General features: G+C 52.6%; 1 protein-coding gene and 1 long non-coding RNA gene across 5 annotated transcripts in view; both read right to left on the bottom strand.

Annotated features, from left to right (window-relative positions):
* The window catches only part of CLSTN1 (calsyntenin 1), an 89,653-nt gene extending 86,451 nt beyond the window's left edge, over positions 1–3,202 (bottom strand). For 2 of the 4 annotated variants that reach the window (XM_078452461.2, XM_078452463.2), the window contains exon 1: positions 2,865–3,202. In XM_078452461.2, coding sequence (XP_078308587.1) covers positions 2,865–2,955 — 91 coding nt within the window. In that variant the 5' untranslated portion in view covers positions 2,956–3,202. The remainder of the gene's footprint in view (positions 1–2,864) is intronic. The other 2 variants (XM_078452462.2, XM_078452464.2) reach the window with 1 other exon arrangement.
* Positions 3,203–8,817: 5,615 nt separating this feature from the next.
* LOC132671393 (uncharacterized) lies at positions 8,818–14,349 on the bottom strand. Its single transcript, XR_009607082.2, has 3 exons — positions 14,248–14,349; positions 12,634–12,751; positions 8,818–9,719 (listed from the first exon to the last, which is right to left on the bottom strand). It is a non-coding gene; the product is annotated as an uncharacterized LOC132671393 (long non-coding RNA).
* Positions 14,350–15,163: the final 814 nt, after the last annotated feature.

Raw genomic sequence — 15,163 nt, 5'->3', positions numbered from 1 at the left:
CTTTGGCTTTGAAATGCAGTCCACGATAGCATTTTTTAAAAATACTCCCGGGGCGCCTGGGTGGCTCAGTTGGTCAAGCATCTGACTTCAGCTCAGGTCACCATCTCATGGTTCAATGGGTTCGAACCCCGCACCTGGCTCTGTGCTGACAGCTCGGAGCCGAGAACCTGCTTGGGACTCTGTGTCTCCCTCTCTCTGCCCCTCCCCTGCTCATGCTCTGTCTCTCTCTCTCTCTGTCTCAAAAATAAATAAACATTAAAAAAAAAAATACTCCTAAGCTTTCTATAGTCTCTATTTCAACTTATTTCCTGATCATTGACTGACTGCCTGGAGAGAAAGCAAGCAGCCTAGGGCATGCCAAGGATATGCCTGATATTTTGATTTACTCGATGTTTTTTAAGAACGACAGCTACAAATCAAAATCTGGACTTCTCTATTAAACAACTAATTAATAGTCAAAATGCAGTTTCTATTACAAACCCTAACATTCTCTCCAGCAATTTATACTGGTATTTACCCCATTAATAATTATTAGAGTATGACCGGAAGCTCCTATCAGCTCTCTTGCAGCAATAAAAAAAGTCAGCTATTTGGGGCGCCTGCGTGGCTCAGTTGGTTGACCATCTGACTTCAGCTCAGGTCATGATCTCAAGGTTTGTGGGTTTGAGCCCTGCGTTGGGCTCTCTGCAGTCGGCATGGAGAGGTCAAGCTTGGGATCCTCTGTCCCCCTCTCTCTCTCTGCCCCTCCATACTCTCTCTCTCTCTCTCTCAAAAATAAACCTTTAAAAAAACTACAGAAATTGTTTACAAAGTCAAGTATTAGTTGAAATGATCACCTTTAAAATGAACCCACAGAGGGGGCGCCTGGGTGGCTTGGTTGGTTAAGCGTCCGACTTCGGCTCAGGTCATGATCTCACGGTCCGTGAGTTCGAGCCCCGCGTCGGGCTCTGTGCTGACCGCTCAGAGCCTGGAGCCTGTTTCAGATTCTGTGTCTCCCTCTCTCTCTGCCCCTCCCCTGTTCATGCTCTGTCTCTGTCTCAAAAATAAATGTTAAAAAAAAAAATTAAAAAAAAAAAAAATGAACCCACAGAAAGTGTCTCCACAAACATATGTAACCCCTCAAAATGAGATCATTTTATTAGCATTTCTTGTAGCATTCACAACATTTTTTACCTAGCAGGCTGGGGGGAGGGGGGGTGGAGGCGGGGAGGGAAGCAACAAAATAACTGATGTTCAAAATGTGTTTTTATTTTGAAGACTAATTATTCTTAAGTACTATAAATGCACCAGAAAAGCTTAGAAAGTTAGCAATTTACAAAGGACTCAGCCCTCGATACATCTCTCACGTAAGATTTCCACCATCATGAATATCTGATAGTTGAAATTTCTGTTAAGTATCCAAGTAATTCAATAATGAACAGCAAATGGAGATGAATGGACAAACGGGAAAATAGGGATTTTAACAAGAAATGTTATCACCGACTAAACTAAGTACATTTGAACGGTTCCCAAAATACCCAATCCAAGCACATATTTTTGAAATGTGTGGGTTTTCCCCAAGAGAAGCAGAACTTTGACATTTTCTCTTGGATATATTAGACTTTCAGACCTCCATTCCACATCTGGAAAGGACACTTCAAACAGCTTGATACAACTTTTAAAAATCAAACTGAGAGCCATCAGACCGTGACTAAGACTTGACCATGTCCGTCAACAGAATGTCAGAAATGAACTGAAAGAAGTATTCAAAGTTCATTATCATCCTCGATGTGAAGAAAGGAACATGGGACAAAAGATGCATTTGCCTCTTCTGCCCTTTAATTTGTGAACACCATACTTCTCTCCATATGTCATGCCAAGAAAGAGAAAATGAGGATTTTTTTTTTTTAAAGACTGCTAGTATGAAATACGACCGCTTCATCTAGCCTATCAGCCCTCTCCTCCCCCCCCAGAAGATTTTTTTATTAAAAATAAAAAATTCGAAAGAATAGATCCAAGGACTCTATAGACGACACCTAGATTACTTTGCTCCAAGGCCACGGAAAATGTTTACGATTCCGAGATCCATTCGGAAGCACGTATCTGCAATGCGTAAGCTTTTCGCTGGCACGATCAGTCAATATCAGAAAGCGCGTACTGTTTAAAAGGTTAAGTGGATGAAGGTTAAAACAACAACGATCAATTCACTAAGAAATACATATATTTATATATATATTCACATATATATTTTTTTTTCTTTTTCTTTCTTTTTTTTTTTTTTTTGCCAAGTAACCATCACGTAATTTCGGCCCTGAGGAATCCGAGAGAGGTTTCCGTTGAGGACATGTAAACCCTCGCACGATCTAAATTACCGTCAGGAAACCTGCACCCAGGTGTCGGGAGCGGAGGAGACGCGGGGTTTCTAACGCCGGGTGCGACGGCGATCGTACACCTCAATCACAATTTCCCCTTTGGGCAAAACGTGGGAGGGAAGCGAGAAGTTTCAGCCTCTGCTCGTCTGAAAACGGACAAGGTTTAAAGGACCCCGGGGAGGGGGGGGGAGGCGGAAAGGGGCGAGGATGCGGCGTCCGCGGTGCAGCGGCCGGGAAGCGGGATCCGGGAAAGGGATGCGGAGGAGTGGGCTCTTATGTAAGCGCACACCGAAACCTGTGCGTGCGCCCCCAGCCCGGTGCACGTCCGAGCACACGACACACGTACGCGGCCTCTCGCCGGGCTGCACCCCCGCCTGCGGGCGCCGCGGGGGAAGGGGGGGACCGACCCTCGGGCCCGCCGGCACGTCCCCCCCCCTCCCCCCCAAGCCCAGACCCGCGCGGCCGCCGCCCGGGGCCCGAGCCCGGCTTCCCCGCCCCGGGCCCGCCGCTTACCTCGCGTGGCCCAGACCCCGCCGCCGCTCAGCAGCCCGGCCAGCAGCAGCCAGGCGGCCGGGGCCCGCGCGAGCGCAGGGCGGCGCAGCATCGCTCGGGCTCCCGGCGCCGCGGCCGGCTCGAGGCGGGAGCGGCAGGCAGGCGTGCGGGGCGCCGAGCGGGGCTCTCGCGGCCCGGGGCCGGCTGCTTCGCGCGGCGGAGAGCTCCGGGATCCGACGAGCCGCCGCCGCGACGCTGGGCCGCGCGCTCGGGCCGCGGGCGCCCTCCCCTCCGCCGAGGCAGCGCTTGGCTGGAGGCGGCGGCAGCAACTAAGATGGCGGCGGCGCGCTCTCACGGGTCCGGCGAGGGTACCGGCGGGGGCGGGGTGGCGGCGGGAGGGGAGCGCGCGCGCGCGCGCGCGGGAGGGAGGGAGGGGCGGGGTGGCGGCGGGAGGGGCGCGCGCGCGGGAGAGGCGGGGGCGGGGCGCGCACCTCGAACCGCCGACGGAGCCCGGAGCGCGCGCCCGCGGGGCCGCGCCCGGGGAAGGGGTGGCGGCGGGGGGGGGGGGGGGGGGGGTTGTCTCCCGGGCGGCTCCGGAGAGTCTGGGGGGGAGGGCTGCGCCCCCTGCCCCCGCTGCGGCCTAGAGCATCAACCCCTCGCCCCCCCCACCCGCCACGAGTTCCCTCCCGCCTGCTCCGGAGCCAAGCGAGCCGGCCTTTCAACCCTCCGCACCCCCAGCCCCAGGGAGTGCAGACCCCTCTGGGGGGGGGGGGGTGCAGCCCGCCGCCCCTGTGCGCCAACACGTTGAGTCACTTTGGGCAAAGCGCGTCGCCTCCCAGAGTCCCGGTGTCCTGCTCTTCTGCCCCGTGGAGGTGGTGAGAGGGAGCCTGCGGGGTCGGGAAAGGTTTTCAAGGAGATCGAGGTCAGCGAACCGCACTTTGGAAACAGCCCAAGACTGCGCAGCACGTGCTGCGAAGGTTCACCCCTAGGAGGGGGCATCACTGCCCCCAGGGAGTCCGCCCTGAATTTGTAACTCGAGATTCCTTTATTTGCCGAAGAAATCTGTGAGGCTGGATGGTCTTCGTGTGACGCCACTGGTCCCTTAGAAATGCAGAGATCCAAATGCATTAAGAAGGGTTCCTCCCAGGGGCTTGAGTCGTCCCCTTTTCCTTCTGCCCTGGCGCCCCCACCTTTCCTCGGCCCCTGCGACCACCCCACACTAGAGGAAAGGACTGGAACGGCCATGGATGGGCTCCTGTGCCAGGCACTGTGCCCATTACTGGCACCATTTTGCAGGTGAGGACACAGACTGAAAGGCAGAATGACATCCGCGATTGCAGGGCAACTACGGTAAAAAGAACAACCGGCCCTCAAGGACAAGGTGGTGACTCTAGGGAGACTCCAAGAGCAAAAAGTTAAATAACAATGAAATGTGAATTAGTCGAGACTGTGCTGGAAGGAGCTTTCAAAGGTGATTCAAACACTGTGATTGCCACAGCCGTGATAGCTGAGAGCAGGCTGGTGGGCTTTGTGGAGGCCAGCGTGGGGTGGGGTACAAGGAGGTGGGCCCCTTGGGGGCTAGGAGAAGTAGGAGGAGAGTAGAGGACTTACTTAGGAGAGTAGTGGGTCAAGTAGATTCTAGCCAAACCCGGAGGCGCCTTAAGTGACGGGAATACCCTGAACAACAGTGAACAGAGGCACGATGCGACCTGAGGGCAGTTGCAAAGCAACCTGTAATGAGCTACGCTCTTCCCTGTCCTTTGTCCCTCAAAAGCATCCCTCCACCAAGGCCTGCAAATTCCATCTCTCCTTCCCCTGTCACCCCCTTCCCTGGGTCCAAGAAGACCACACTCCCCTTGGGTGGACCCCTCCCGTGGTACGTGCCCGGCCCCTACCATCTCCAGCCCTCACCTCTCCACTCCTTCCAGCCAGCACTGCAGAATCATCCTCTCCAGGCACTGCCTTCAGGGATTCTGTTCCTGCTAGCTCCTTGTTGCCACCTTATCTGGTCCAGACAGCTCTGCCAGGCTTCCCACTCCAACACCTCAGGCCCCACCCGGCCGACCTCAGGGCCTGCAGACTGCCTCAACACTGTCTGTGCTCAAGTTCATTCCTGCCCGGGACCAGCTGTGTGTAGCACGTCCTCCCCCACCTTTGCCCTAAGTCACACGTGGGCTATCTCCTGTAGGAAGTCCTCCTGACCATCAGGCCATCCCTCCCCCATCCACACCTGCTCTGAACCAGGCAGTCCCGGGTTGATAATCTGCTACTTCGTGTGCCATTGACTAACCCACGCGTATCCTTTTCTTCTCCCCGCTGTGTTCTAGTGGAAAGGACCCAGATGGTACCATCAGACAGCACTGGACAGGAACTCTGGCTGCTTCTACTACGGATGATCTTGACAAGACGCAGAACTTTGAGCCTCTTTCCTCACCTGTGAAATGGGATAGCAATACTCATTTCCTGGAGTTGTCGGAATCAAATAACGACGCGATTAAAGTGCGTCACAGAGCCTTGCACACAGTAGGTCTAAACGCACAGGAACCTCTTTTGCCATCAGCTGAACATACGGGAGGCACTCCATAAGTACTCGGTGATGAACCAAGTGAATTGCTGCGTTCATTTTTCTATTGTGGAGATCACACCTCGGAGGATAAAAAACATACCCGGTAGGTTTCCAGGGACCTTTGAGATTTACAAAACATAAAATCAGAAAGGTATAAATCTCAGAACTATGCCTTGAGTCAATAGACTGATGCCAAGAGGGAAAAGGTAACGTATTCCGTTCTATTAGAAACACAAACAAAAGCTCTTTGGTGTCTGGAATCCTGATCCCTTTATCTTCTTACCCTCACTGTCCCTTAAAGAAACAAAGAGGTAGATCAAAAGGGTCCAGCGGCAGGTGGGCAGACAGACAGCCGGTGAGCTCAGTGCAACCTTCACATGCTGAGATTTTGCCCATGGGAGAGTTAGTCCAGCCGCAAAGCTCAGCTTGAGTGTCTTGAAAGCCAGGGAAACCGGTGAGCTCAGTTTCCGGTCGGCCTGACAATAGCCTCAGCCACATTGGCACTCGTCAAAGGTCTCCGCGCGACAGATTAGGTAATCCTCAAAACGGCCCTGAGATGGGGATCGATCCAGGCTTAACAGTTAGCAGAGAGGGGCCTCTCCTGAGCTGAGCCAGCGGCCGAGAGGGCCCAGAGCCGTGGGAAACGAGGCATCACCCAGGCTTGTCCTTATTCGGGGTCAGACATGGCAGGATAAGGAGGTGACTTTGAGGGGCGCCTGGGTGGCTCAGTCGGTTGAGCATCCGGCTTCGGCTCAGGTCGTGATCTCACGGTCTGTGAGTTCGAGCCCCGCGTTGGGCTCTGTGCTGATGGCTCGGAGCCTGGAGCCTGCTTCGGATTCTGTGCCTCCCTCTCTCTCTGCCCCTCCCCCACTCATGCTCTGTCTCTCTCTGTCTCAGAAATAAATAAACATTAAAAAAAAATTTTAAAAAGGAGGTGACTTTGATAACTAAGCAAGGAAGACTAGAGCTTTTGAGCATATAGTCGACCTATCTGTGCATTAGGGAAGAAGGACACAGAATTTCCAGGGAGCTGCATCTTTTGAAATGATTCTTGCTAACGACAACAGTCTCTACTAAGCCCTTTACTGGTGACATCTCATTTATGCCTCCAACAACCTTTCCAGAAGGTGCATTTATTGTTCTAGATGAGAAAAAAAATGTGAAATTTGATGAAGAGCCTATTGCTCAAAAGAAGGACACCCAGGTTTCAATTTTATGTCTGCCTGAGCCCAAAACGATGCCTCAGCCCCTATATGAAAGGATACCTCACCTCAGATGCAAAAAAAAGAGAGAGAGAGAGATAGAGCCCTGTACAGGATCCTGCAGCTTGGAATTGACCTGGTCCACCACAGAAGTGGGGCTGGGCCACCTTGCAGCTGTTATCAGGCCATGGGAGGCACCCTCAGCTAGACTCTGTTCCTCACCAAGACCATCATTCCCCGGTCCAGAGTTGCTGAGAGGAGGAAACATGGTCACATGCGGGAAAACTCTTTGCCAGGAAGCTGAACCACTCTCAGGTGGCTTGTTAAGCCATCTGTAAGCACAGTGCGCTCGAGGCCAGTGTTGGTGAGGTTGAGCTGGAGGCAGGTAAGCGGTCATTGTGGCCTCTCTGTGGATGATATGCTTGGGAGCCAGCCCACTTGGGGGCTGCAGAAGACAGATGTGGGAATCTTAGAGCCACCAATTACAAAGGCACCCAGATACTAAAATCACAGCCCCCAGCACCACCACAGGCGACCCCCTGGGGCCCTGGAAGGTTCCAGGTCTGGCCCCACCTCTGTCTTCTGCTGGCCTGGCCACGCCTCTCCATTGCTGTAAGAAGGGATAGTTAATGGGGGACAAAAGCAGCAGAGACTCCAGTTGGACCCCTGGACTCAAGCCCATCTCTATCTGTTTCCTTTCCTTTTGCAAAATTTCAATTAATTTTGTTTTACGGCTATATTAAATAGCTACACGGTTCCAAAGTCAAATCCAGAAAACAAGGTGCTCAGAAAAGTCTAGTTCCATTCCTGTCTCCTCCTCCCTGTCCCTTCCTGCCCATAAAATTACCATTTTGTCTATTTTTGGCTTATCCTTCCACTGTGGGTTTTTAAAATACAAGCAAGGATTTGAATATATTTCTCTCCCCTTTCTTAGATCAAAAGAAGCATATCACATCCGCATCTTGCTTTCTTTTCGCCTAATAAAATATCCTGGAGATGTCTCCATCTCGGTATCCCTTTCATAGCTGCATTGTACTCTTGTATGGTGTGATATTCTGATATAGTAAGAAACAGATAGGGGTGCCTGGGTGCCTCACTCGGTTAAGCGTCTGACTTCAGCTCAGGTCATGATCTCACAGCTCGTGAGTTCTAGCCCCGTGTTGGGCTCTGTGCTGACAGCTCAGAGCCTGGAGCCTGCTTTGCATTCTGTGTCTCCCTCTCTCTCTGACTCTCCCCCACTTGTGCTGTAACTCTCTCTCTCTCTCTCTCTCTCTCTCTCTCTCAAAAATAAATAAACATTAAAAAAAAAAAGAAATAGATAATTGTTCATCATCTTCAATTCCTAGCACAGGGCTGCTAAATCCCTTGGAATTTCCTGGGTGAGAGGAGCATCTTTTACTGTCACGAGGCAACTCTAGGTGGGCTCCTGGATGGCTTCTGAATATGGGCCGGTCACCAGAATAACCAAGCCAAGATGAGAAGCTTGGAACTTTCAGCCCCACCCCCACCAATTTGGGGGAAGGCAGGAGGGCTGGAGATCAAGGTAATGATCAATCATGCCGATGTGATGAAACCTCCACAAAAATGCCCGGACTACAGAGAGCTTCTGGGTTAGTGAACACATCCACATGCTGAGAGGGTGGTGTGCCCTTAACTCTTCAGGGACAGTAGCTCCTGTGCTGGGGACCCTTACACACCTTGCCCAATGTACTTCTCATCAGGCTGTTCACTTGTATCCTTTATAATAGCCTTGATAATAAACTGGCAAATGTAAATAAAGCATCTCCCCGAGTTTTGTGAGCCCTTATGGCAAAATACTGAACCTAAGGAGAGGGTCATGGGAACCCCTGGAATTGCAGCCAAGTTGAACAGAAGTGGGCGTCACCTGGGAACCCACTACTTGCAATTGGCATCTGAAGTGGGGGCAGTGTGAGACTGAGCCCTTAACCTGTGGGGTCTGTGCTGACTCTAGGCAGTTCGTGTCAGAACTGAATTGAATCGTAGGACACCTAGTTGCTGTCTGCCGAGAATCAGAGAATTGCCTGGTGTGGAAAACCCACACATTTGGTGTCAGAAGTGTGACATACGTATAAAGTTTCTATGTCTGACCTATAAACACGTAGTGTTTTCCTTCGTGTGGATATACTGGAATTCACTTAATCAATCCTCTATTAATGACTACTTCTCCCCACTGATGGGTTGTTCCTAGTCTTTTCTTTTACAAAGAGAGTTGCAGTGAGCCTTTTTGTGTCCTGCTAACTGTGTGGATTGCTACCTCTTAGGTAAGGCCCTTCATCTCTCCAATGTCAGTATCTCATCTGTAAAACAGCGATAAGTCAGTGCCTACCTCAGTGGGGGTTGTGAGGAATAGATGAGCCAACACACAACATTAGCTGTCATTGTTCATTACCGTCCATGGCCCAGAGCTTCAAGTCTCTCTGGCAGTGGCAGGAGCCCTGACTTAGGAAGGGACGTTCCTGTGGTCTCCAGGGAGTCAGAATGAGGCCTGAGGGTTTGTTTCAGCCTCTCCCTAGTGCTTTCTATGGCTCTCTATTTGCAAAGGAAGCAGGAATTCCCATGCATGCAGCATCAGCTATCACTGCCTACTGAGAATTTCCAAAGAAGGAAAACCTCACTTTCCCGTGGAGGCTGAGCAGCTTGCTTTTGCACCCCCAAAAGGCGGGACAAGGTTGGGGTTTCCTACTTATGCTTCCTCCTAAAGGTAACACACAGCATATTCCCCTTCTCTCTTTGAAGGGGCAGCTGGGGAAGACACAGGACCTACTCATTTCTCTGGGTGATGGAGGGGAGGAGGGTGGCTATTTCATTCTGCAGCATGAATCATACACCCGATGCATCATGCACACACACAACATATGAACAAACATGGTCCCTCTGTGGATGCACAAGTCAGACGTGATGTGCCCTGTCTGTACATAACCTCTCAACAGACAGGACTGGACCAGCTTTCCTGGGAAGAGCAAGAGAGGAGGGAAAAAACAGAACAGCTTCCCCAGCTGAACAGCACCTCAGAGGAAGTACGCCAGTGCTTGGGCATAGTGGAAGCAGCACCAGACCTGGGTTCCATCCGTAGCTCTGTCATAGTTCCTGGAATTGAGGGAGGGGGTAAGATAAAGGGGCTTCAAAAAACAGGAGGAACAGGGGTGCCTGGGTGGCTCAGTCAGTTGGGCGTCCCACTTCAGCTCAGGTCATGATCTCACCGTTTGTGGGTTCAAGCCCCGCATCGGGCTCTGTGCTGACGGCTCAGAACCTGGAGCCTGCTTCCGATTCTGTGTCTCCACCTCTCTCTGCCCCTCCCTGCTCAGTCTCTGTCTCCCTCTCTCCAAAATAAATAAACATTTAAAAAGCGTTTTTTTTTTAATAGGAGGAATGTCTTACTCACATGGTCTGGATGCAGAAAGACCTGGGTTCCAGTTATTAGCAGAAAAGACCAGAAACTGTGAGCTTCAGCTTCCTTATCTGCAAAGTGGGCATAATAATAATGATTCCCCCTTTGGATTGTTGGGAAGATTGAACGAAAGGCTGCATAGAAAGGGTTTAGCTCAGGGGCGCCTGGGTGGCTCAGTCGGTTAAGCGTCCGACTTCAACTCAGGTCACGATCTCGCGGTCCGTGAGTTCGAGCCCTGCGTCGGGCTCTGGGCTGATGGCTCAGAGCCTGGAGCCTGCTTCCGATTCTGTGTCTCCCTCTCTCTCTGCCCCTCCCTTGTTCATGCTCTGTCTCTCTCTGTCTCAAAAATAAATAAACGTTAAAGAAAAAATTTAAAAAAAAGAAAGTGTTTAGCTCATAGTAGAGCTCAATTAGCGGTAACTGCTCTCACGGCGATGATATACGGGAATCCGCTTTGAACCATCTGAGGAGATGACAATGGATATAACTGCTTTCACACAGCCCTTTACAGTTTGCACTTGCTTAGCATACTCCTTTTTTCAAATGGCATCGATAAACTTTGGGGCCTCACAGCAATCTTCCTGATAGAGGTTTTCATTCTTCCTTATTTCATTGATGGGAAGCAGGAGTTCACAGGGGTTAGTCAGTGTAGAATTAGTAGACCTTGGCCTCAGGTGAGGCTCCCCGGTGTTCTTGTGTTTTTCCTTCCCCCGAGGCTCCCTGGGCCAGCAAGCACCAACAAAAATCGAGAGCCAGGCCTCAGAAGTCCTGACTCTTTCAAGCCTCCAGCTCATTTACTTGCTCAGAATTACTTCTCTTTTTCTCCTTTCTCATCTGTGTGGCAGGGATTAACCATCCAGAGATCAGAATAGTGTTTGCTGTGTGCCAGCCTGCACGAAGCATTCTTTTTTTTTTAATGTTTATTTTTGAGAGAGAGAGAGAGAGATACAGAGTGCGAGCAGGGAAGGGGGCAGAGAGAGAAGGAGACACAGAATCCAAAGCAGGCTCCAGGCTCTGAGCTGTCAGCACAGAGCCCGACGTGGGGCTCGAACTCCCGGACCGCGAGATCGTGACCTGAGCTGAAGTCGGACGCCTAACCGACTGAGCCACCCAAGCGCCCCTGCAGGAAGCATTCTGTGTGCATTGTCTGATTTTGTGTTAGCAGCGATCATGAGCAACGAACACAGTTTTATCCTTCTTTTATAGAGGACAACACAGGGGCTGAAAGAGGTGAAGTAATTTGCCCCAGGCCACACGGCTAAGTGGTTGAGTCAGGATTTGAACCTAGATCTGTCTGGCTCCAAAGCAGAAACTGTTACCCATGACACTATTATCTCCCAGAAGCCGCCTGATGGCGAAAGTTTCTGCAAGGCCCTGGAAAGTCAGAAGACATAAGATGGAGAACTGCTCGGCTGATCCCCGTCTGGCGCGTGATGTGGCGGGTGGTCAGGACTGAGCCAAGAAGTTCGGCGGAGCATGAGGGAAGCAGATGACCTGACCTAGGACCCCCTGCTCCGTCCCAAAGGGCAGCCAAGAAGCCCCCTCTATGTAAGGACAGGCTTGTCCTGATCACCCCAGGCTGGCCCCCACCCTCACACACACGTGCAGACATGGCCTTCTCACCTGCATGCAAACCTCTTCAGGTTACCCGCTCTTTCTGGGACCTTCTCTCATGTAACCCAGAATCTGCCACTTCCTAGCTCTGTGGCCTCTCCCCTGTTTTGTCATCTATAAAATGGGGATCATAATGACACTTGCCTTATAGGGATGCTGTGTGTTTTAAATGTGGTAACGCACGGAAAGCACTCAGCACTGGTCTGGCACACTGCGAGTGCTCGTACATGTGGGTATCATTCCAGTGAGGACACTATCGGTCACAGGTGGACAGGGAGGGGTATGGGGGGGGGGAGATTAACCCTCTTCTCTTTGCACACACCCTCCCCCCCCCCCAGTCCTGCTGCTTTAAGACCCCTGAGGCCTGAGTTCTTGTATGTCTGACCAGGAAGGCTGAGCGAGGTCACTTCCTCCCAGAACCTCCCTTCCCTCTGGTCCTGACCCAGGGCCCCAGCCGTCTTCAGGGCCTGGAACATCAAAGCAGGCCTTGCTGACACAGACCTGACACTGTCCCACTGTCCTTTCAGCCTATAGGAAAAGCAGGGGAAAGTAATGCTTACCTACAGAGGGACTTCTGCCCCAGCCCCTTTCTGCACGGCTCAGGCCTCCTGTTTCCAGGGCCCCTTGGGCCTCAAGGGGCAGCAGAAAAGTGGGGGGAGTCCTGCCTCCTCCCCCCTCCCCAGCCAACCTCACTGAGTTGCAGCGCTAGGCTTTGATCATCTGAGGACATTGATTTAGAGGATGCAAATGAGGAGGATGTCTGTCGGAGGAAGATTGTCTTCTCGGGAACAGCAGGTAGGTCTTCGAGAATTCTCAATGAGCCTTGCGTTGACTGGCTTGGCAGGAGCCACAGGGAGGGGGGCAAATTGCAGGAAAGTGCTGAGCGGGTAGGACCTCTCGCTCTCACAGCCCCGGGCCAGGGAGGCAGGGGAAACCTAGCGGCTGGAGGGGCGGGGAAGGAACCAGCGGAGGAGTCTGTCAATCCTACTCCCACCTCACCTCCGCCCCTGGCTTCACAGGCCCCGCTAGGTGCAGTGATAGGCGACAAGGGAAGGGGACTTGACCTGCAGGCTGACTCCCTCCCTGCGTCCGTCCGTCCGCTGCAGCCAGCTGGAAGCTGGAAGAAGAGGGGAGAGGCAGATGGGGAGGCCAAGGCCAAGGAGCCCCGGACACGCAACGAGGGGTGGGGTGGCTCTGCCTGACATTAGCTGGGCAGGCGAGGCTGCGAGTTGGGACTAAAGCTCACGCCAGCCGCCTCCAGGCCTGAGCAGGGCGCCTTCCTGCCGAAGGAGGCAAGCACCGGCGTGGAGGGGGAGACGGCCTGTCCCTGGAGTCACAGAGGCACAAGGCGCTCAGGCCTGTGTGCTGAGAGGGCAGAAGGAAGAGAGGCCAAAGAGCACTTATCCGCCCTTCTGAGGGGGGTTTGCCCCTGTCACTGGCCTTGACCGCCACCCCAGGCATGGAGGAGGAGAGGTTGCCCCATTTAGCCTTAAGCCTCCAAATTGACTCCAACCTGCCCCAGGGCCCCAGATAGTGGCAGTGCTATGTGAGTCACCCCCCACGCCCCGATCACAAGAATTCCTGCCACCCCGGGGTGGGCATCTGCCAAGGTGGAAAGGTCTGGATTCCTCTCTCCTTCGACGCCCTCACTTGCCTATGGCTCCAAAGATCAGGCCTGGGTGCCTGACTCTGGACAGGATCCGACCAGGGCGCCCCGCCATCCATCCCCATCCCCAAGGCTCCCCCCATAACTCCCCTCCGAGCAGGGCGAAGGAGAAACATGTTAATTTGCTCATCTTTGCTAATTTGAAAAGGAGCATAAACAGTAGAGCTCAGTTGCACTGCACTGCCGAGGGTGTAGTTTAAGTCCAATTATGTGCTATTAGTGTATTTGCTCTTTGTTCCCGTGGCATATTAATTGCAGGTCTAGTATTGTGGCAATTAACACAATTATGGGCCCTCTCTTCCGGCAGGCCACAATCCACATGCTTTCGGCCAAGGAACTGGGCCGGTAAGATGGAGGGAGGGGCCCGCCGGGGGAAATGCCCACCGTTATGGGTTGGATCGCGTCCCTCCGAAAACCAGACACTGAAGTCTTAACCCCTAGAACCTCGGCATGCGCCCTTGTCCGCAGACAGGGTCTCTACAGAAGTGATCTGAGTTAAAATGAGGTCACCGGGGCGGACCTAATCCAATAGGACAGGGGTCCTCGCGAAAAGGGACAATGTAGCTACACAGAAGGACGCTACTATGAAGAGACCAGGGAGAAGCCCAGGGGAGAGGCCTGGAGCACGTCCTCCCGCACCGCCCTCAGAAGGAGCCGACCCTCCTCGCGCCTTGATTTTGGATTTCTGGCCTCCGGAGCCGTGAGGCAGTCTGTTTCTGTTGTTTCAGCCGCCTACAGTGTTTCAAAAGGTAGCCCGAGCGAACTCACAGACCCACCTCTGTCCCAGGCAGAGTCTCCCCCACCCCAGGTGCAGGGGGACAAGGAAGGCCGGTGAGAGAGAACACCAGCATCGCTCTCTGCTCGGAAGTCTCAAGGGCATCAGCAGGGATAGTCAGCGCCTCCCTCCCACAAGACACCTCTTCCCAGGGCTTGTCTATCAATGTCACCTCTGTTCTCCTGGCCCCTGGGCCTTCGTTCTTCATGGAACTGCCACTGGGGCTCCTTCTCCTCTCTGTGCCCATCTCTAATTAGTCACCTGGCTTGGCCAATCCCGGGTGAGTCACCTCCTTTGCCTTTGGCGTCCCTTTACCCTGGAAGGTAAACAGTGTATGTATTTTCCTGGTCAGGGCAGTTATAGTGATCAGGTATCTGCACAGAGCTTTACAGCTTAAAAGGTACTTAGCAAAGACCTGTTCTCCTTCCCCACGTACAACAATCCTGTGGGGATTGATATTATTTCTTAGTTTACAGATGGGGAAACTGAGGCTCGGAGAAGTCACATGCAACCCATAAGTGACAAGTAACAGGACTCGGAACCTGAGCTCTGATCTTATACCTCGCGCTCTTCCTCCACAGCAGCAGTTCTTATGGAATGTTCTACGGAACATTTAAGAAACTTAAGAGTTCTGGGGTGCCTGGGCGGCTCGGTCGGTTGAGCGTCCGACTGCAGCTCAGGTCATGATCTCACGGTTCATGGGTTTGAAGCCCCTCATCAGGCTCACTGCTGTCAGCGCAGAACTCGCTTTGGACCCTTTGTTCCCCACCCCCCGCTCTCTGGCCCTCCCCCACTCTCATTTTCTCTCTCCCCCCCCCCCCAAAATAAATAAACATTCAAAAAATAAATAAATAACAAAAAAAACCCTTAAGAGTTCTGTGGTCAAATAGACGAGGGAGAAGCAAAATGAAATGAAATGCATCATCGCAGGACTTTTCAGAACCTTCAGACCGTCCAAAAGAATGGGTACAGCATGCAACGTTTTCGAGCCTTCTTTGACTTTTGTGGGACACCTGCTGTTCCAGATGGGGCTTCGTGACATCGTGGGAGTGCTCTGGGATGGCAAAACCAGGTCCAAACGGGGGAGA

This window comes from Panthera onca, chromosome C1 (genome assembly GCF_046562875.1).
Source record: "Panthera onca isolate mPanOnc1 chromosome C1, mPanOnc1 haplotype 2, whole genome shotgun sequence".
In the NCBI taxonomy this organism is placed as follows: Eukaryota; Metazoa; Chordata; class Mammalia; order Carnivora; family Felidae; genus Panthera; species Panthera onca.
Note: the sequence above shows the minus strand (reverse complement) of the source record. Positions and strands in the feature narration are given on the sequence as shown.